Source organism: Charadrius vociferus, unplaced genomic scaffold (assembly GCF_000708025.1).
Source record: "Charadrius vociferus isolate BGI_N301 unplaced genomic scaffold, ASM70802v2 scaffold704, whole genome shotgun sequence".
Taxonomy (NCBI): domain Eukaryota; kingdom Metazoa; phylum Chordata; class Aves; order Charadriiformes; family Charadriidae; genus Charadrius; species Charadrius vociferus.
In genome coordinates, this window is record NW_009648036.1 from 627,203 (window position 1) to 647,693 (window position 20,491).

At 38.9% G+C, this 20,491-nt stretch overlaps 1 protein-coding gene across 1 annotated transcript in view; it reads left to right on the forward strand.

The window, feature by feature from the left end:
* KMT2E (lysine (K)-specific methyltransferase 2E) overlaps positions 1–19,100 on the forward strand; it is a 46,119-nt gene extending 27,019 nt beyond the window's left edge. The window contains exons 13-25 of the mRNA XM_009883538.1: positions 969–1,067; positions 3,017–3,181; positions 4,205–4,513; positions 6,290–6,544; positions 6,725–6,869; positions 7,642–7,895; positions 8,046–8,102; positions 9,658–10,221; positions 13,102–13,403; positions 15,389–15,477; positions 15,579–15,698; positions 15,856–15,947; positions 16,825–19,100. Of these exons, the coding sequence (XP_009881840.1) occupies positions 969–1,067; positions 3,017–3,181; positions 4,205–4,513; positions 6,290–6,544; positions 6,725–6,869; positions 7,642–7,895; positions 8,046–8,102; positions 9,658–10,221; positions 13,102–13,403; positions 15,389–15,477; positions 15,579–15,698; positions 15,856–15,947; positions 16,825–18,339 (3,966 nt within the window). The 3' untranslated portion in view covers positions 18,340–19,100. The remainder of the gene's footprint in view (positions 1–968; positions 1,068–3,016; positions 3,182–4,204; positions 4,514–6,289; positions 6,545–6,724; positions 6,870–7,641; positions 7,896–8,045; positions 8,103–9,657; positions 10,222–13,101; positions 13,404–15,388; positions 15,478–15,578; positions 15,699–15,855; positions 15,948–16,824) is intronic.
* Positions 19,101–20,491: the final 1,391 nt, after the last annotated feature.

A 20,491-nucleotide genomic window follows, 5' to 3' on the forward strand; every position in this document is an offset into this window, starting at 1 on the left:
GGGTTTTAGTAGCTAAATAGCTTAAAAATGCTTGGAAGTCCAGAAGGCATGGCATGTGACTGACTTAGGGTTTCCAGAGGCAACATTTAAACTTTCTCATCTTAAGTGATTTTTGTTTTTGTCTTTGTTTTTGTTTTTAACAAGTGATAACTGGTATTTGGAACCTTCTCCTGAGCTTTTAACATAATATATAGTGCTTATATAGAACAGTCACAGGAGAACTAGTATTGTTTTTCAACAGAACTTAAAACAGTAGGAATGCTGAGAAGAATAAAGCATGTATCTAAACATAGAAGCCAGTCGAGTAATATTTTTTTTCCTGGGGTGAAGTTTATAATGCTAAGGTAAAGAAAGCATATGGGAAAATGTAAATGTACTTTTAAGACAAATGTTAAAAAATCTTTAGTCCTTTAGGTAAAAGTGAAATTGCGCATAGGACTAGTGAATCTTTTCAAAGCTACTCTTTCCTGATTTTTTTTCTTTTCCGAAACAGAAACCTGTTATTAGTTAGCTAACTCTTGTGTTTTCCTATGGTATGGCACTGTTCTTTAATAGAATACACTTTTAAGCTGAGATGAACTTCTGTGTAATTGTCTGTTAACATCTCCTTTGACATGCATTCTGTTTCACTAAAACTAATGTTTGGGTTTTTTTAATGTGGGTGTAATGCAAAACTCCTAATTCTTTAACTGATTATAAAGTGGCTAGATCAGTGGCTAGTGTTATTGCCCAAAGTACAAGATGTGTCTAAGCTCAGGATGGAAACGATATAGTCAAGTGATTATATTTACAGGTTTATACAAAGGTACAAGTGGTTATTAGGTTTTTTTGACATTTTGGTGTTGATTTATTGGCTTGGTTACTTTTGCTATAGTGATTTGAGGATTCTTAGTTCTGTGTAGCTTTTAGTTTTCCCTAGTTTGCAAGAGTAGTGGAGCTTCTGTAAAGCAGTCATTTCCATCTTTCAGGAGCCAGATTTTATTGATGATATAGAAGAAAAAACTCCCATTAGCAATGAAGTAGAAATGGAATCAGAGGAGCAGATTGCAGAAAGGAAAAGGAAGATGGTAAGTTGGGAAGCAAGTAGCTGCCTAAAGTTGTCACTAAGGCTTAGTGACACCTGCTCTTCCCATGCTAATTGCTGCCTTTTTGTAGGCTTGTAGAATCTGAGTATATATTAAGTCAGATCCTTACATGAACTTCAACTTAAAATGCAAGGCTTGCTATTTGAGAGCATTTCATCTGGCTTGATCATTGCTTCCTGGAAAAAAACCCTTGCTTTTATCATCACATGTGTATAATTTTCTATTGCCTTTAAAAAGATGATGTAGAAATGATCTAGATTTTATTTTCTTTGCTCTCTATTATTGCATGCTATTTGTAATGGCCACTTTATAGATAGTATTGGGAGTCAGGATTTCTGACTGCTTATTTTTTTGAGTTCCCAACTTAAAAAGCCTTAGAAATCCTAATTTTCAGAGGTTGGTAGAACAGTTAGGAAAACTGGCATTTTAAAATGTGCTTTTTTTGTTGGGCATTCAAAATGGGAGATACTTAAAATTACTTAGTTATATCAAAATCTTGGCCAAGTTGTATAATGAAATAGTAATATTTTGGAACTTTCATTTTATTGTTTGTGCTCACAGAACTTCTGATAAGTGGAGTTCAAGGTGGCACCAAAACTGTCTGCATCTGCCTGACCTTAAAAAAATAAAGGGAGATTTGGTATACATTCCTTTTGGTCACTACTACCTACAACTCCGTCAGTAGCAAAATTGATGAGACTTGTGTTTATTAGCTAACAGAAAGCAATATCTGCTCAAGTAAACTGTATATTTTAATATGAAATCAGAAGAACGACATCATGAGTACTAATATTAACATATAACAGTGTCTTGTCATGCTTTTAGGGAATGATTCTCATCAGAGTCTGTTGGGTGTATTGGTTTTGTTCCAGAGAATGTGGTGGCTTTTTTTTTTTTTGGCGCTCTGCACTTGTATTCTTATTAAAGCAAAGCTCTCTGTGAAACTTACTTAAGCAGAGTTGCTGTAGTAGTTAAAGATGTAATTATTACTCTAGCTTCATTATAAGGATGGCAAATAACTGCAAGTTTGCTTGCATTCCTGGATTTTACCAAGCAAACAGATAGGTTCAGTGGCAAAATGAAATTGGGTTCCTAATTCGCTCATATGAGCAATATATTTGTAGGTATACTTCTTTCTTTGGTATAAACGCATTGTTGCTATCAATGCACCATTTTTATGAAGAAATTAAAAAAAAATGAAATAAAGTTTGTCATAGAAGCCCCCGGTTCTGCCACCTTTGTATTGTTTTAAGCAGAGCTCTGTGTAGGTGGAGAGATCTGCCTCTCTACGGCACTGGGACCTGAATTATGGATAAACAGAAAATTTAGCTTCTCTGTGTGACCTAATGTTATCTTATTTCAAAATAGTGATTCTTGGATGTTGATGATGTAATTTTGATTTTGTGATTTGTAGTTTTGTGATACTTGGAAAATTGAGTCAGAGGGTAATGGAGCTTTCTGTTGCTGTTTCATACATGTATTAGTATTTCATATCTTTCTGGTCATTAGTGTTTCATTGTTTTTAAATACTATACATGCAAGTAAGTGGCTCAGAGTTATGTGTCCTTTTAATGCTTATAGGCCAGTGATTTACTAGTAAATCACTATTTTTATCAAGTTCTTAAATCCAAAACAGGACTCTGTTCTTGTTTGTGAGGGTTGGTATGAATGCAAGCCTTTCTTCAGAAGTCCGTAGTAATTGCAATCATTGCAACATCTCCCTTTCCTCTGAGTTTCTGCTGAAATTGATAAATTGATCTGCATGTCAACATGTCCTGAACATGTTATGAAGTACCTTTAAAAAAAAAAAAAACCACCAAAAAACCCACCAAAAACCAAACCAAAACAAAAAACCAAACACAAATTTACGTATTTACATATGCAAAAGATTATGACTGAAACTTGATCATGATTATTATTAAATCCATCAGACGAGAGAAGAACGGAAAATGGAAGCTATCCTGCAGGCTTTTGCCAGACTAGAAAAAAGAGAAAAAAGAAGAGAACAGGCTTTGGAAAGAATCAGCACAGCAAAAACTGAGGTTAAATCAGAATGCAAGGAAGCACAGATTCTCAATGATGCTGAATTTATTCAGGTACTTATCTGGAACTTTAAAATAAAGTTAACTTTTAACATGGCATATTTTATCGGTTTGGATGTCGAGCTGCACTTGAAGATGTATGAACTTTTTTTTTTTTTTCCTCTGAACTCAAATATATCTGACCAAAACCTATATAGTTCTTTGACATTATACTGTGTTAGTTCTGGATTTTTTTATTTTTTTTTTCCAAGAAAATATGTATAGAATCTATTTATGAGGAATTTCAGTTACATTAGTTTGTACAAATGTGCACACACACCCCAGCTGTATAATTCAGTCTCTCTTTGAAGTTCAGGATAGGAGGTGTTCACTCATGCTGACTTTAGCCACAGGAGATGGCTTTCCTTAGGCACCATCTATAACCAGTCGAGAACAACTTGCTGCTTCAGTATGTTATTCAGGAACAGATGATAATCCTTTCCTTACTTTTAAAGGAAAGGAATTTTTAAAGTGCAGTTTGTTCTGAGTTCTTGCAGATGATACTTAATGTCTCATAAACATATTTTTACTCTGTTGCTGCTGGATGCTAGTATGCTTCCTGCCTTGCAAATAGTCCTACAGATTCTCAGTTCAGGTTATTGCCCTGGGTAATTTCTGTCAGCATGCTGTTAAGTACCTTTTGTGACAATGCTAGACACTTAGTAAACTATAAATTACAAAAAGGATATTGGACTGAAAGACATTGTGCTGTAAGCAGCTGATTTCTAGCTTATAGATGAATGAACGTGGTATAGCAATTCTTACACAAATCTGTGTTGATCTGACCAGTGACTGGTGTGTGTGAATATTCTGTGAATGATACCACACGTGCTTGGGAGGAAAATACAGGAGATCTTTTAGTCTGCCTTGAAGAAGGATAGAAATACTATCTCTGAAGTATTTTAGTTCTAATAAAAAAAAATGAGATAGAGGCTTTTCAGACCTGTAAAGGAAGGGGAACTGACATTTTATTTTAAGAAAGATACGTAGCTTTACATGCGTGTGGGATCTGTTTACTAGACTTCTATTTTGTACCAGGAACCAGCAAAAGAAGAAACTGCCACCAAGCCTACCCCAGCCAAAGTTAATAGAGCGAAACAGAGAAAAAGCTTCTCACGGAGTAGAACTCACATTGGACAGCAACGTAGACGACACAGAACTGTCAGCATGTGTTCAGATATCCAGCCGTCTTCTCCTGATGTGGAAGTAACTTCACAACATAATGAAACTGAGAATGCTGCACTGGTAGCTGAGCCTGAAACAGAAACTGTTGTTACAGAAATGGTTACTGAAACAGAAGCTCCAGCACTTAATAAATGCCCTACTAAGTATCCTAAAACAAAGAAGGTAAGTCTCTTAAGGGATGGGGAGAAAAGGATGGACTTCACAGAGTTTAAAAAAAATTAGACTGCTGCATCAGTATGAACTACATACAGATATTTTTTTTTTTAAAAAGTTGACTAATTTCTTTAAGAATCAACATTATATAGCTACTCACTGCTAATAAATTAAGAGATTAAAGGTATGTGTAACATGTGGTGGTAGAAGGTATTTTGGATTTTAAGAGACTTCCAAAGTACATCTTTCAGAACAACTTTGGAGCAAATGCTTTCTATGGGAAGTACTTTCTAAATGGGCTGAAATAATAGACATAACCAAAGACATAATTAAAGCTGTTAATTTGAAAGGGAAAAAAGGGAAATAAAAGTTGCCTTTCCTTCCTCTGATCATCCTGTGCTTCAGAAGGTATTTTAATGGTAGCAAACAGAATATCTCAAAGGAAGTCATTAACTTCTAGTGCTTTTGAGATGTCTGTTCTGAAGAGAATGGATTTAAACCTTCAAAATATATGCATGTTTAGAGGGAAGATTCCTTACTCTCTTTAGAGCTTTGTTTTTAAATTTTTATCGGACTGCATTGCAAAAAGCTTGAAGAAATGCCACAGTATTTAAAGACACTCAAAACAATCTTAAATCTGCAAGTGTGAATAAAGCAGTAAAATTTTATGCTTTAAAATTCTACAGACTGCATTAAAAAGTGGCTCTTTTTCAGCACACTTTACAAATTGTTTTGAAAACTTTATTCAGTGTGAAATTGTCAGAGAAGTCAATTTTACTGTACTTTTACTGTTTCATAGTATTAAGGATGTCTGTGAAATGTCTCATTGCATTGTATCATACCCTAAGTGAGGACAAAATCCTGCTTTAAAAATGAATTAATAAATATACGTAAGTTTGTAAAAGATGAGCAGCTTAACACAGATTATCAAATATATTTAAAGCTTTAATATCATATTAATAATACTTAATGTGTTATTTTTGCATGTCCTTAACTACTTTGACAACAGATTATCAAATATATTTAAAGTTATCATATGAATAATACTTAATGTGCTATTTTTGCATGTCCTTAACTACTTTGACTCATTGTAGAAATTAGGAGCTTCATTTCTCTGTTAATAGGAACTAAAATCCACCAGCATGCTTTTCAAAAACACTGAACTAGCTAGGAAAGAATACCCTTTTTGACAAGTGTGGCTTAGTAAATGTGTTGTAATCTGTTGCAACTACAATAGTGAAGGATGTTCCAGGTGCCTGCCTGACACGTCGACTGAAGCATAGTCCTGACAGTTCAGAAATCTGATGAGGATTTACTTAACTTTGTTCTGTTAACATTACAGTGTTTCCCCTCAGCTTTGATGCTTGGACACGAGTTTAAAATTTGTCTTGGAATTCTGTTACTAAATTCACATCATAAGTACAGTTGATCTAGGCACTTGTATAGTATATTCATTGAGAATTAAATACAAAATAACTAAATGTTACTTTACAAAAAAAAGAAAAAGAACCCCCCCAAAACACTGAAAAAAACAAACCCCAAAAAGCAAAACTCCCAAATCTTTGGTATGTAGAGCAAATGTATACTGATCTTCTCTGCTGTCCCTGCTATTTCGCTAAAACTCCTCATTCTTGCCCTGTGTATTCTTAAATTTGCAGCCTGGAAACTACCTGTTTCCTGGTTTGTGTAACAGTTGACTAGATGAATAATTAGACTAAAAAATTTTTAAAGCCCACTGATAAAAACGCTCATAATACGCTAATATTTTTCTCTCTCTCTGTTTAGCACTTGGTCAGTGAATGGTTAAGTGAAAAGAGTGATAAAACAGGGAAGCCTACAGACAGTCTATCAGAAAGGCCTCTACGCATAACTACCGACCCTGAAGTTCTGGCTACTCAGCTGAATTCTTTACCAGGTCTCACTTACAGTCCACATGTATATTCAACTCCAAAGCACTATATTCGTTTTACTTCACCATTCCTTTCAGAAAAGAGGAGGAAAAAAGAACCTGTGGAAAACATTACTGGCTCTTGTAAGAAGGTAATGCTTCCCTTCATTATGGTTCCCCATCCCTTATTAATTAAAAATAAGTCTTTATTTGCTAACACAAATTCAGGCAGAAAAAAGCTGGTTGGCAAACCAGTTGTGTCATGTGTAACACGTTTTGTAACGTTTATCATTAAGCTGTTACGTCACTGATTTGAGCTTGTTTTATTACAGCGTTGGTTGAAGCAGGCTTTGGAAGAAGAAAATTCAACTATGATTGATAGATTTAATTCACCATCACAAGAGAGATGTAGAAGTCCCACCATCAATGGTGAAAATAAAAGTCCTTTATTACTGAATGACAGCTGTTCCCTAACAGGTGAAGCTTTTGCTAATACAGTAATACATAAGAGCTATGTCAAAGTAGTTAAATATGGAAGACTGTGTTTGTTGAAGCGATGAGCTAATGAAAATTACAGGGGTATTCGTACTGTTTTCTGGTACCTTTTTTTGAAAGAAATGCTTAGCTGCATAGTAGTTGGCATATTTTCCCCCTTTAATGTATAATACGTAGTAGATAAGCAACCACCATATCTCATAGTGTTTATGGTCAACAAGACTAATGGTTTTGACTATGAATATTAAGAGGTTAGATTAAAAGGGATTCTGAAGATACAGAACAGAATGGAAAATTAACTTATAAATTCATGGGGCCTGTGTTGCATGCAGGGGAAAAGCTATGTGATGTGTTAAGGATAGTACAACATGGGAACATGCTAAAAATTAAACACACAGGTAATTCCTGTGTACAGTCCTGAACATGGAATTTCTACTTTTTAGCTGAACAGTCTTAAAAATGCATGAAGTTGACTTCCTCTTTTCTGGAAACATAGGCAGTTCTTCCCATCATCCTAGCACACAAATTTCGGTTACTGATATATCTGTAGACTGTTAAGAGTTTTATTTTTCAGGAAGTCTGTAGGCTGTTAAAGAGTTTATCTTTCGGGAAGCCTGCCCTTAAGAGATTTTTTTTGCAATCTTAACTGATGTTTTAATGTGGAGTTAATAATTTCATTACATTAAGTATTTAAACAACTGTAAGTGATTACTATATCTAGATATCTTCTAGCTTTTTTTTCTAATTTCAACAGATCTAACCACACCACTAAAAAAACGAAGACTGTATCAGCTGTTGGAGTCTGCATTCTCAGAAACCTCCACACCTACTCCTTCTCCGTATGCCACACCAACTCATGCTGACATCACTGCCTCCGAGCCATCATTGTTTGCTACTCCTCCTAGGGTAAAAACAGAAGATGAAGCTTGTAGAAATGGTTACAAACCCATATATTCTCCCGTTACTCCTGTAAATCCATGTATACATGGCAATACCATGCACTTTGAGGTGAGATTTATAATGAATTTCAGTGTGTTCAGAGAATGTGTTTACACATTCTGGTGTAAACCAATATTTGTACTCCTGCTACAACAGAGTGTTTTATGTTTCTCCAGGCTAAAAATGAAATTGACTTGCAATTTCTTCTTATTTATTTAGAATATTTCCTCACCTGACAGTTCCCCAGAAATAAAAAGGCGAGCTTACAGTCAAGAGGTAAGGATATTTGCCAAAAACTGCAAATAAGATCTTGATGGCACCTGTATGGCTGTGCTGTTCTTAGTAATAGCTGATGAGAAGCGTTTGAAAGTTTCCTGGAATGTAAAGGGTGGCTTCCATACAGGCTTCATTTGCTTATTATTGTATATTTCCACTTTACCTATTTCATTTTCTATTTTAAACTGGTTTCTCTCTCCTCTTCTTCTGTATCACATAAAAATCCTGAGGGTTGTCATGGAAAGGAGTTACTGTAATTTATAGATAAGAACAGAATAACAACACTTGTGCTTTTTAGACTGTAGTTAGATTTAAATTAACATTTCTCCTTGTTACTAGGATCTCTTAATTGTTTTTGTTGAGCCTAATTATGCTCAGAATAAGAGAGCAGAGCAGAACGGTAATAAATGAATTTAGGTGGATTAGTTCAGAAGCAGCGAGTGCTGTTAGAACGTGCCCGGGTAGTTGCAACCTGGAGGTGGATGTGTCCGGGCTGAGGCTGGTGGCAGGGCCACTGCAGTGCAAGGTGGCTCTGAAGCGCGAGAACGTCCACGGGGAGCCTTCTGCCTGGCACGGGGGAGGAGCTCAAATTCGGTGTAATAACTACACAAGTTGCGTCAAGGTGTCGAACTATAAACTTAATGGCACCTAAAACAAATAGGTGTAAATAAGTAACAGTAAAAAGACTGAGCATGTTACACTAATGGAGACTTTCACTTCTTTGTGAGTCATGTAAATGAATGATCCATATACTCTCCCCAGGGAGTTAAGCACATGAATGTATATTTTTTTTAGGTCAAAATCTTAACAAATGTTGAGATACACAAAATTTTTCATAGAATCATAGCTGCTGACTGAATTTAACAATCACTTCTAAGCTGTTGTACTTGAATATTTTAATGTTTATCTGACTTAAAAAGAGGGGTTTTACTTGGGAACTTCTGCTTTGTAATACACATAATTTAAAAGGATTTGTGAAAACCTTAAAACATGTTGGTTTAGAAAAGCTACTTCCAGCCATGGATGTGTGCTGGGTTTTTCATGGTTAATACAGTTTTAAAAAGTACAAAAGAAGTTTCTATAACTTAAGTAATATTTTTTTTCCTTCTACAGAATACTGGTTTTAATATTGTCTCAAAATTCAAAAGTGTCTCAGAAAAGCTTTCGCTTTTTTTTTATCTTTATTTTCTTCTTGAAATAAATGCTTTGACACTGAAGATCCCTTTTATGTTGAATTGAAGCAAGTGCTTTGTAGCTTCTTGGCCAGGGACTTGCTCCTGTTGAAGCTTCTCCCCTTCCTCTGCCAGTCATAAATAAAACCTGGCATTTAAAGTTTATTTTGACTTTGGTTTATATGCCTCTTATTAAAATGCTTTTACGTAATACATGACAATAGTAGAAATAAGTGTCTGGCTGTAGAATTGTTTCTTAAAAATAGATAAGTTCATGGTACTGGAAGGCCTTTAATTCCACTTACAGGCACAACTGAATGTCAGAATAGTTGCAGTTTTGTTGCAGTATGGAAAAATAGTTGACATGCTTTTTCTTCACACAGGGATATGACAGAGCATCGATTCTAGCACTGAATTCTTTCAGAAATTCCAACCTGACAGAAATGGGCCTGCAAGAAATAAAGACTATTGGATATTCCAGTCCAAGGAATAGGACTGATGTCACACGACAGTGCACTGGAGAAATGGAATCTGTGTCAGACCTCCAGCTGGGACTCGAAGTAATTGAGCAAAGTGCACTGCATAAAAACCTGGAAGCCCCCACACATGATAGGACTGATTCAAACAGCCAATTAGAAACTGCTCATTGTGGACGGGGCACAATTTATTCTTCCTGGGTAAAAAGTCCCGACAGGACAGGTGTAAATTTCTCAATGAATTCTAATTTGAGGGACTTGACCCCTTCACATCAGTTGGAGGTAGGAGGTGGATTCAGAATAAGCGAGTCAAAGTGCCTGATTCAAGACGATGCTAGAGGCATGTTCATGGAAGCATCTGTTTTTTGTACTTCAGAAGATGGAATTGCATCTGGCTTTGGAAGGACTGTCAGTAACGACAACATGATGGATGGAAATTGCACACCCCAGAATCCTCCACAAAAGAAAAAGGTTATAATTTTAAGAATCATCTGGTCTCTCTTACATGGTCTGCTAATGATATTTCTATAACGGAAAGAACCATAATATAATAAAAAAACCCCAACTGGTGGCTCATCTTTAGATACTGCTATGTAGTAGACATTATTCAGGGGAAATAATGAAGAGCAAAGAGTAAAGCTGCATACATCCATTAGTAAATTTACTTTTTCTAAGTAATAGATACAAATTCACTTTTATTTCATATGAGTCTTAAACGAATTGCTCAATAAATAAGTGCTTTTCAGGTTTGAAAATGGTTGCTTATGCCACCAAGTATTACAATATTCTATTATACAGAATATGTACTAGCATCATAGAGATCATACACTGTGAACGTTTGTTATGCATTACTGCAGGAAATTGCAGTAACAGATTTATGATACTAAGAGTTAAAAATTCCGTTTTTTTAATATATTTAAGGTATCTTGGTTTTACTGTTGGAACTACACAGAAATCCTTGGTTGCAGGAAACCTTGTTTCTTGGCTTAATTTCTTTTTTTTGTAAAATACTGTGTTTGAAAAATAAGCACAATCTAAACTTGCTAGTCTCATGAAACAGTTCTCGTAGGTAAGTTGTGTGGTCATGGGCAACTTGAACCAAAACTGGAAGTTACCCTGCGTAACTGTCTTTGACTGCACTTCATCGTCAGGTTAGACTTCCTGTGCTCCTTGCAGAAAGGATGACAAACATGAAAGGCAGTAGTTTCCCATGCAGCAGCTTGCCAGTTCTATCTCAACAGATGGCAGTAAATGTTTGAAAGATGTGATTTATTTTATTCATGGAAGTAATGATCAGGGGGGCAGAGGTGCATTCTGTGTGTGTACATGTGTGCACAGTGGGGTTTTGGGTTTTTTTGGTCCCCTCCCCACTCCCCTGTACGTGCCTCCTTCCCTCTGCTCTGGAGCATCCTGCTAGGGAGGACTCACAATTCTTCCTTCCAAAGTTCTCCATCCAAACTGGATTTTTGTTTACTTTGCTTCAAACTAAGACATAATTGAATCAAGATAGTAGGAGCTCTGTTCTTGCCTAGTCCTGACCCTGAGAATTGTATAGATCCCACACATATACCGTAGCCCTGCTGTTTTGGCAACACCAAAAAAAAAAAAACATAGAAGCCAAAATTTCTGTAGCTTCACATTCTTCTTTGTCTGAAAGTTAAATTAATTTATTTTCAAATCCCAGCAACACTTAGTGCTGCAGTAAGCCCCCCCCCCTTCTTTTGCTGACAAGGATTCTTTCTGGTTGTTACTGCTGAGGGCTTATGCTACACTAATCCCCAAATGAAAAAAGGTGTGGCTTCCCCTTGACACCCCCACCCCCCAGGATTCCTGTTTAAAAGGCTCAGTTTGAATGGGGGGGGGGGAAGAGAGAAAATTCTGTCTGTACTCCTGAAAGAATGGGTTTTGGGCTTTCCAAGGACACACACAAAAGAGCAACTTTTTACAGCGTAAAAGGCAGATGGGGAAATCTTACATAAGGAGAAGGTTATTCAGGAGTTCTATGGGAGAGAATAGAAGCCTTTCCCTAGGATCACATAAGACATGAATGTTCTTATGCAGCTGTTAAAGGAGGCTTTTTTCATATTGTAACATTTCCATGGGCATTTGCTCCTTCTCATCATATAAGTTCGTCTGATTTCACTACGATCCTGTACATAGTGGCCACACCACGTAATTTCATCTGTTCTTAGCACTTAAGCTTTCTTTAAAGCAGTATTCATCAAAGGATCCCAGTCATGGGATGTGGAAATAATACAAATTGTTTGAAAGCAAGATCAGTTCTTAACCTAAACTTTCTTTTATGAAAAGTCAAATGTTTTTAAGTGTTCTTACCCTGACATATAAATGAGTCTTTAAATAATAGAACTGTTGAAAAGCAAGCAAATAAAAAAGCCTAGGACTGCAAACAAAGCAGGCCGCTGTGGTTTCTCTATCTGTGCAGAAATGGACATCTGCTTTTATTGCCGTTTAAGCCAGTTAAACATTAATTTTTGCATTATTGCACTTTAGTTTCTTGGTTTGAATGCTGTATGGTTCAGAGTCAGTTGCTGATAACAGAAGAAAAGACACATTAAATGTCACTTAAACTGAACTAGTTTCCTTACTGAATAAAGTAGGTCTGAAGGTCAATATTTCAGCTCTCTGCTTCAAATCCTAAAGATACATAGTGAATGCATTTGAAAATTTATGTTCCTCACTGAAGGTAACTTACTTCTAAACTTCTGTGTAGTCATTTTTATATACATACATATAAAAAGTAGAAGCCTCTTTTCCCTTCGTGTGTCTTCTTAATCAGTCTCTTTTAGAGTGCAGTAAGGACACAAATTCAAAATAAACTGGGAAAAGAAGGAAAGTTGCAAATTCTGTATGTTAAGAAAAATGTATGAAGAGCTTGGAGAATTCCGTGATTTATGCAGTAGAGTGAAGCAGAAGCATGGTGGGTTTTTCTTATGAGGGAGTCAGACTGAGAGCAGGATGTGGTATCTCTTAAAATTAGCTTTACTGTATCAGTATAGTCTTCCTAATGATGCAGTTCCAGGAAAAACCGAAATCCCTTGTAACTTCAACCAACAGTGTGACTTCAGCAGTGACCCTTCTGTTGACCTCTGTCATCTGCTTCTTCCCTGAGGCAAAATGCATACTTCCTTCTCCTGGCAGTAACTTTTCTTTACATCGTTCTTACAGTCCTTAGTTGCTCAGTACTTTGTAAGTTCACTGCAGATGCAGTGGAATATCTTAATCTAGCCCCATTTTCTTTTAGAACCAAGTAAATGGTATGTCTTACTGCAAGAATACATTTAAGAACTTCCTGTCTAATGTTTGGGTTGTGTTTGTTTTTTTTCTCCCTAGGTATCCTTATTAGAATACCGTAAGAGACAACGAGAAGCTAGAAAAAGTGGCTCAAAGACAGAAAACTTCCCTCTGGTTACTGTATCTCCTCACGCTGCTGGTGGAGGAAATACGAGTAGTAACAATGGTGCTAGTGATGGGTATAACAACAGTGGTGAAAATGGGGAGCAAACGGATAACGCTGCAAGCCTACCTTTACCACTGCCAACTACTGTTTATAATGCAGCTCCAGAAGACGTTGGCAACAACTGTGCAATTAAGGAATCTTCTTCCAGTGAGAAGAATGAACCAGAAGTTCAGTGGTAAGCCACAAAACTATAGGACTAAAGTGCTGAAGAATTACTTGCTTAATTCTAAGGCTTTTTTGTGTGAAATCTAGTCTTCATTGATAAGGGGTGCAGTTGCAGAGTACTGATGGGAAGCCCTTCTTTCACATTAGTAAGGAGTTACCTTACCTCTTTCCTCAGAAATACAGCAGATAACCTTACAAAGATTAGAATGTATGAAAAATTACCTATAAGAGACTGGTTAACTTTTTTTCATTCTACTTTGATTTTTTTTTTTATGTATATATTCTAAGAGCAAAATAAGAATTGATTTGAGCAAGACAAGTTTGCCTAGTTCTGTAGGTTACAAAATTGCGTACATAAAGTACAGTTATAAGTCTGTAGGAAATGGCATCAATGAGTAGGTGTGCTCCTTCCACCACTGCACAGCTTGGGCTGTGCGCGCTTGCTGAGGTGTGTGGAGGAGGGAGCAGCAGCGGGACGCAGAGGGTGCTCCAATGGCTGTGAGAGATTTGAGTCTAGTTCTCAGCACGGCCTTAGCTCTGCACTCATGTCCTTGTATCTCCAATGCTTCATCTGTGGGCTGAGGAGAATATTCTTCATCTTAAATGTCAAAACTTTGCCAAAAGTACTGTAGGGAGGGGTGGAACAGGAGACTTTCAGAAGTCTGTTTTTCAGTGATCTGGCTGGAATGCATTTGTGGTGTTCGCAGTCACGCTGCGTGCAGAGCTGTGTGCAGTCTGCCGAACGGTTCCGTCCGCTCAGGTAGCGAGCGTGTGGTGATACTTGCGTCGTTGTTTATGATCATTAAATGGTTCCCCTGCGTGCAGACCATATGCTCTGTTGGATGCCGTACCATATACTCCCAACAACCCAAATTCTGGGAAAAGATGCAATGTGAAGGGGGATGAGATAAAATGACTTCAGTCTGTATAAATGTTGCACAGCATTTTCCACTACAATTTTGGTAGCTGTCTCCAAAATGTTACTAGCACAAATAAACCCTGCAGATGTTCTTTGTGCTGTAGTGAAGACCTAACAGTGTTGGGGATGAACATGGGCTGAGGAGTTGAACATCCTTCTGCTCAGATGCTCCAGCTATTCCAGAATAGAAGGATTTTGTAGAACCAATTGAAGGGAGAACGTAAGTGCAGTCTTCAAAGTTTCACTGAAAAGGAGCTGTAAGTTCACTATGCAAAAACTAGCGTACTGTACTGTAAGCAAAGCCTGTGGAAAACAAGCTACACAGAAAAGAATTTATTAGTAAGTTTTTGCAGTAATCCTGCAGAAAGCACCAGAATTTTAGTACAACAGTATTGTAGAGTAATGCTGTTATGTTCTTGCCTGAAAGAAAAATGGAATTTTGTAGAGTGCTGTCATTACTGTTCTTCTCGATCAGATTGTGATTGTCGGGTGTACTTGATTATAAAAGAGAAGATTTGACTGTCATTTCTTACCCACTGCCTGGCAAGTTAAATGCAGAAGCTTAAACAGAGATGCATTTGTAGTTGAGTAGTATTTACAACTATGGATCCACTATTAAAGAGCAAACTCTGTAAAAAATAAACAAAAACAAAAGAAGAAAATACTATTTCCAGCTTTGGAAGAAGACAGTTTTCTACAAATAGAGAATATGAAGCAGTACCTGCAACCTTTATTTTTTTTAAATATAGTTTTTGAATTTCCAACTGTTCAGAAAAAGAAAAAAACCCCAAACCTACAGATGTTTGGTCCTGGTCTACAGATGTTGTTTCCATATTAAGAGGAATTGTCAGTTCTTGTAATGTAACAAAATTGCAGGAAATCAGTATATTTAAAGTGGGAGAAAATAGATACCAAATACGTAACGAATCACATTCCTTATGTACAACCAGTTGTTTGACTTTTACATGCAATGAAACTGTAAACTTTCTCTGACCCAGTATTTGCATATACGTTGTCCTAAATTGGGTCCATGGGAGTATATCTTCTTAAATTTAAAATGTGCTGCTTTCTTCCAGGACTGCATCGACCTCTGTGGAACAAGTGAGAGAACGAAGTTACCAGCGAGCTTTACTTCTCAGTGATCATAGGAAAGACAAGGACAGTGGTGAGTTGATTTATCATGTCGAAGGTAGACAAATCTAACCAGTTCCCCCGTGGTAGTCCGTAATCATTCTAATATTATGTTTGGGTCTGCTTCATCTGTAGGGGGAGAATCACCCTGTAGCCCATGCTCACCGTCTCATGTTCAGTCTCCACCTTCATCTCATTCAAATCTCATTTCCCAGTTGCAGCTTAAGGTCCCTTCTTTCACTGAATTTATGGAAGGTCAGTAAGCAGATGACCTTGTATGACACTTGACATATTGATTAGTCTCTTACAACAACTTAATAGCTCTTTTAAAGTCAAATATAAAGTGCTTAGTGTGTTTTGCAAAAGACTTGATTTTCCCACTTTTACATTGCTCTCTGTTTTATGTCTGTAGAACCTGATCCTGAAAATCCAGAGCCTACTTCTGAATGTCCGTCCCCAGATACTTCACAGAAGACTTGCAAGAGCCCGTCAAAAGCAAGCAAGGTACAGGTGCGTGTTTGTGTGTGTGTGTGTGTTTGTGTGTGTGCTGTAGAATATGCATACTAATACGTATATACATCTGTGATTTCTCTTATAAAAAAGTTAATCTCATGATTTACTTCTGAGATGAACATGTATGTAACCTCTCTGTGCAGGAATTTAATACAGGTGAACATTTGTAAGAATATTTGTGGTAGTCCATACAAGCTAAAAAGTTGGTTTGGGTTCTGTTCTTCAGTAGCTGTATCTGTTATATATGATCTTGCTTCTGTAGACAGGAGAGATTGTATCAGTGGGTTTGGCACCACTGCAGTTCTGACAGTAGTAATGCGGTTTACGTATTTCTCATCTTAACTGGAGTTTGCTCGTGCCGTGTCAGAGTTTGGCACTGTGTGTCAGCGGAGGCACTGATGCGGAGAAGGATGTTGAGTAGTTGCCTGTGCAGTATTAAATGAAGTAATTCAGGTTGTAATGTTTAGTCTGTTTGCTCGCACTGCGCCAGTTTTAAAATGTTAAATCACTGTAAAAGTGGCTTTGGTTTTGTAAATGGCCTTGTCTGGGATTACTTCTTTCAGACTCAGAAATCTAAAACTTTAACAAATAATAGATTCTGACCTTGACCCAACAGGTCGTATTTCTGTTATTACTTTAAAATACACTTGCTAGTCTGACTCTCAGGAATGATTGATATATACTTGCTAAAATAGCGTCATACTAAGTTTAAGCTTTCTGCTGTTGCTGTTTTTCTTACAGCTGTGCCTCAGTGCTTTTTTTTTTCACCATTGGGGGAGAGTGCAATATTCTGAGTTCTTTTTGTACTCATGCATGCGTAGTTGAATATTTTGAATGTTTTGCGCTGACTGACTTTCTTTTATCCTAGCCCTCTTCACCGAGTCCTGTAGTTTCAACGCAGTCACTTGGGAAAACACCCACAAAACCAGATTCGCACTGGGAAACTGCAGCTACCGCACCTGAGGCTGAATGTGCGAATCATCCAAAACCCGAGCTGCAACAAAAACAGCTGACAAACAACGTCCAAGCACTTTCAAAAAATCATCCATCTCAATCACATCTGCGCAGTTCTGCTGAGCAACTTTCCCATTCACAGAAGCTGCCTTCTGCACCTTTGAAGCTGCATTGTCCCCCATCTCCTCACGTAGAAAATCCCCCTAAGTCCTCTACCCCTCACGCGCCCGTACAGCATGGTTATCTGTCACCAAAGCCTCACTCGCAGCAGTTGGGATCTCCGTACAGACCTCATCATCCACAGTCGCCTCAAGTTGGAACGCCCCAGAGGGAAACGCATCGGAACTTCTATCCGGCAGCACCAACTCTTCAGCCTGCTAACCAGCAGCAGGCTAGCGGACCCCTCTTTACCCAGACAACTTCAGGACAATCTTCAGCTTCCTACAGCCAGTTTAACCAACAAAATTTGAACAGCAGTGCCCCGCCTCCCCCACCTCCCCCACCCCCTTCTTCTGCTTACTATCAAAACCAGCAGCCCTCCGGAAACTTCCAGAGTTACAGTCAGCTGAAGGGCAGCATACCCCAACAGACTGTGTTTTCATCTGGACCAAATCAAGCACTTCCTGGCACTGCGGGTCAGCAGACGGTGCCGGGACACCACGTAACTGCAGGGCATTTTTTGCCATCTCAGAATCCCAGTATTCATCACCAGGCGTCAGCGTCTGCTGCAGCTGCTCCTCCTCCGCCACCACCTGCTCCAGGACCTCACCTTGTACAGCAGCAAAGTACTCATCAGCAGCACTCTGTAGCACACGTTGTCGGTCCAGTTCATGCCGTGGCAGTAGCTCCTGGATCACACATCCATTCTCAAGCTGCTGGTCATCACTTGCCACCGCCGCCTCCGCCACCAGGTCCTCTCCCCCACCACCAACCTCCCCATCCTTCGACTGGACACCAAGGTTTGCAAGCACAACACCAGCATGTTGTAAACTCTGCGCCTCCCCCCCCTCCGCCCCCACCCTCCAGCGTTATAGGCTCGGGGCATCACCCCGCATCAGCACAAGGGTTACACCACCCATCTCATCAAGGACCTCCCCATTTTCCGTCAAGTGCTCACACAAGCGTGTCCTCCTACTCCTCACAAGCCCCGCATCACACGACGTTAGGACCTGGACCCCAACATCAGCCTGCTGGAACAGGACCTCATTGCCCACTCCCTGGTCAGGGTCCTCACATCCAACCTCAAGGACCAAACAGTATTGCAACACCCGCTGCTTCGGGGTTCTGCCCCCACCCCGGCTCCGTCACCCTTCCCCACGCGGTGCAGGGGCCGCAGCAGGCCTCGCCAGTGCCTGGACAGATCCCCATCCACAGAGCACAGGTGCCGCCCACTTTTCAAAACAATTACCATGGTTCAGGGTGGCATTAAAACGGATCCCTTTAATTCTAAACATTTTTAAAATGTTCTGTAATATAAACTGTGTATATTTCATATGTACCTATTCAAGGTACTTTTTAAAGCTTGTACATGATACTTTGTATAAAAGCAAACACCAGTGCTCTTTCATTGTATTCTTTCCATTTTTTGCTTTTTAAAATTCCTGAAAATGTGCTGTTAAGCCAGTATTAGGTATTTCTTTTTATTTTGTAAGTGAACATTCCAGCTGTTTTTTCTGGCAGTAGGTTTGATGCTGCATAATCTTTAAAATTTTATTGTTGCAGTTAAATTCATTTAGTGAATGTTTTCTATATTACTTTTATACATATGTAATTAAATAAGTACACAGGCTAAGTGATGGCACTAACAATTTTTTTTTTCATTTTCTTCTGTCAACAGTTCTTTGTGTGCATAGAGATAGAAAACAATGCAATACAAATTTTTATAGTTTTGGTGTGGACATGGCTTTTTGTTTCATCAGTTATTTGCAGAAAATGTAATTTAATGTATAGACTGTTTCTAATGTCTCTGACGAGTGCTGTAAATACTGTATTTCTTTTGCTTGTAAAATTGCTTAAAGCCTCTTTCATTTGATATAGTATTGTATATAATAAGTCTCTTTTGCAAAAAAAGGTGTGATCTTTGTGAAAGTAGTACAGTATATGATCTTTAATTTTTTTTTTTTAATATACTGTCACATTGCAGCACTGGTTGGGCATTTTAATTCATGTTAATAAATCACAACTATGTCAGTTTTACCTCCTTGTCCTGAGAGGGTGGTGTGTCTTCAGGGAAGTGACCTTAAGTATATAAAATGTGTACCCCTTCTGTGGTCACTGCGCAGCTCCTCGCTTCCCACAGTGGCCAGCTGGGGACAGACCGTAGGAGAGGGTTATTTCCCCTGCCGCGTCCAGACGTGAGGAAAAAATCATGCCAAGGTCAGGTAACTTACAGGTTAATTAGAGGGTAGTGATGTGTTACATTCTCACCGTGGTTACCTGGTTACCGATGCAGAAGCCCCCCCTGTGCTGCAGTGTGGCCCCATTCTCCTGCAGTGGATCTTTGGTGCCCCCGGTGAGTGCAGAGGGCTGGACCGAGACCTTGTCACTTTCCAGAAAGGTTAAAATAAGCTAAACTGTGTTTGTAGCACAGCCACCCTCCTCACTGCTCACCCACCCTGCAGAGTCCTGCATCGAAGGAGAGCAGAGCAGTGATGCTGAAATGGGGCGTGCAATGGTAACAGCTGTACAGCAGTATTCTCTTTTTTTAAAGTGTGTAGTAGCAGCAGCTAAGATGGTGCTGTTGCCCTTGCCAGGTGCAGCTATTCCATAATTGGTGTGTGACGGCGTCCTCACATCACAGCAGTGACCACTTTAAATCCAGTTTGGGTGACAGGACTCTGCTCCGCAGCTCCGCCTCAGGACCAGAAAGGAGAATCTGGGACAGGATGGGAAGTGGCTGGTCCTACTCACTGAAAAAAGGTGGTAATTCTTTTTAACATGTAGAAACAAAAATTGGGGCTAACCTATTTGCCTGTAGTGGTTGAAAAATTGCATTAGCAGAAATAGTACACTAGTTAATACTTTCCTGAACAACTGCTGGCTCTGCAAAATGCATTGTATGGAATGTGCCATTTTGCAGTGCTGTAGAACAGGATTAAGCCATCAATCAGCAGCGGACCCGACCCACCAGTTGAGTGCTCAGACACTCACTGAAAAAATCTGCATGGCCCTCTATATATAGCCCAACGCTCAACTGACCCGTTCAGCCCTCCATGAAGCAGGTTGTTACGTCATCTGCACTATAAGGGAGCGTGAAATACCCCCTGTATGTGGTGAGGGCTGAGAGCAGCGTGAGGCGCTGACACACTGTGTTGCAGAACAGGTCCGGGACTATGCAATGTCCCCCGAGTCCTGTTGTATGGCCGTGGCCAAAGAGCTACGCCGGTGCCGTGTGGTTACTCACCTTGCTTGGCTCACGTTTGAACCAGCACCTCCTTCGAGTGCCAGTAATTCCCACGTGTTCCAGAACAACTTCTGATCAGTAGCCGTGGCTAGGCCAGGTGTGAAGCAGAACATACCTTTACCTCCAGTCCACTGTAGCCTCATCCTCCTCCCCAGTGTCGTCCTTGCGGTTGTTAAGA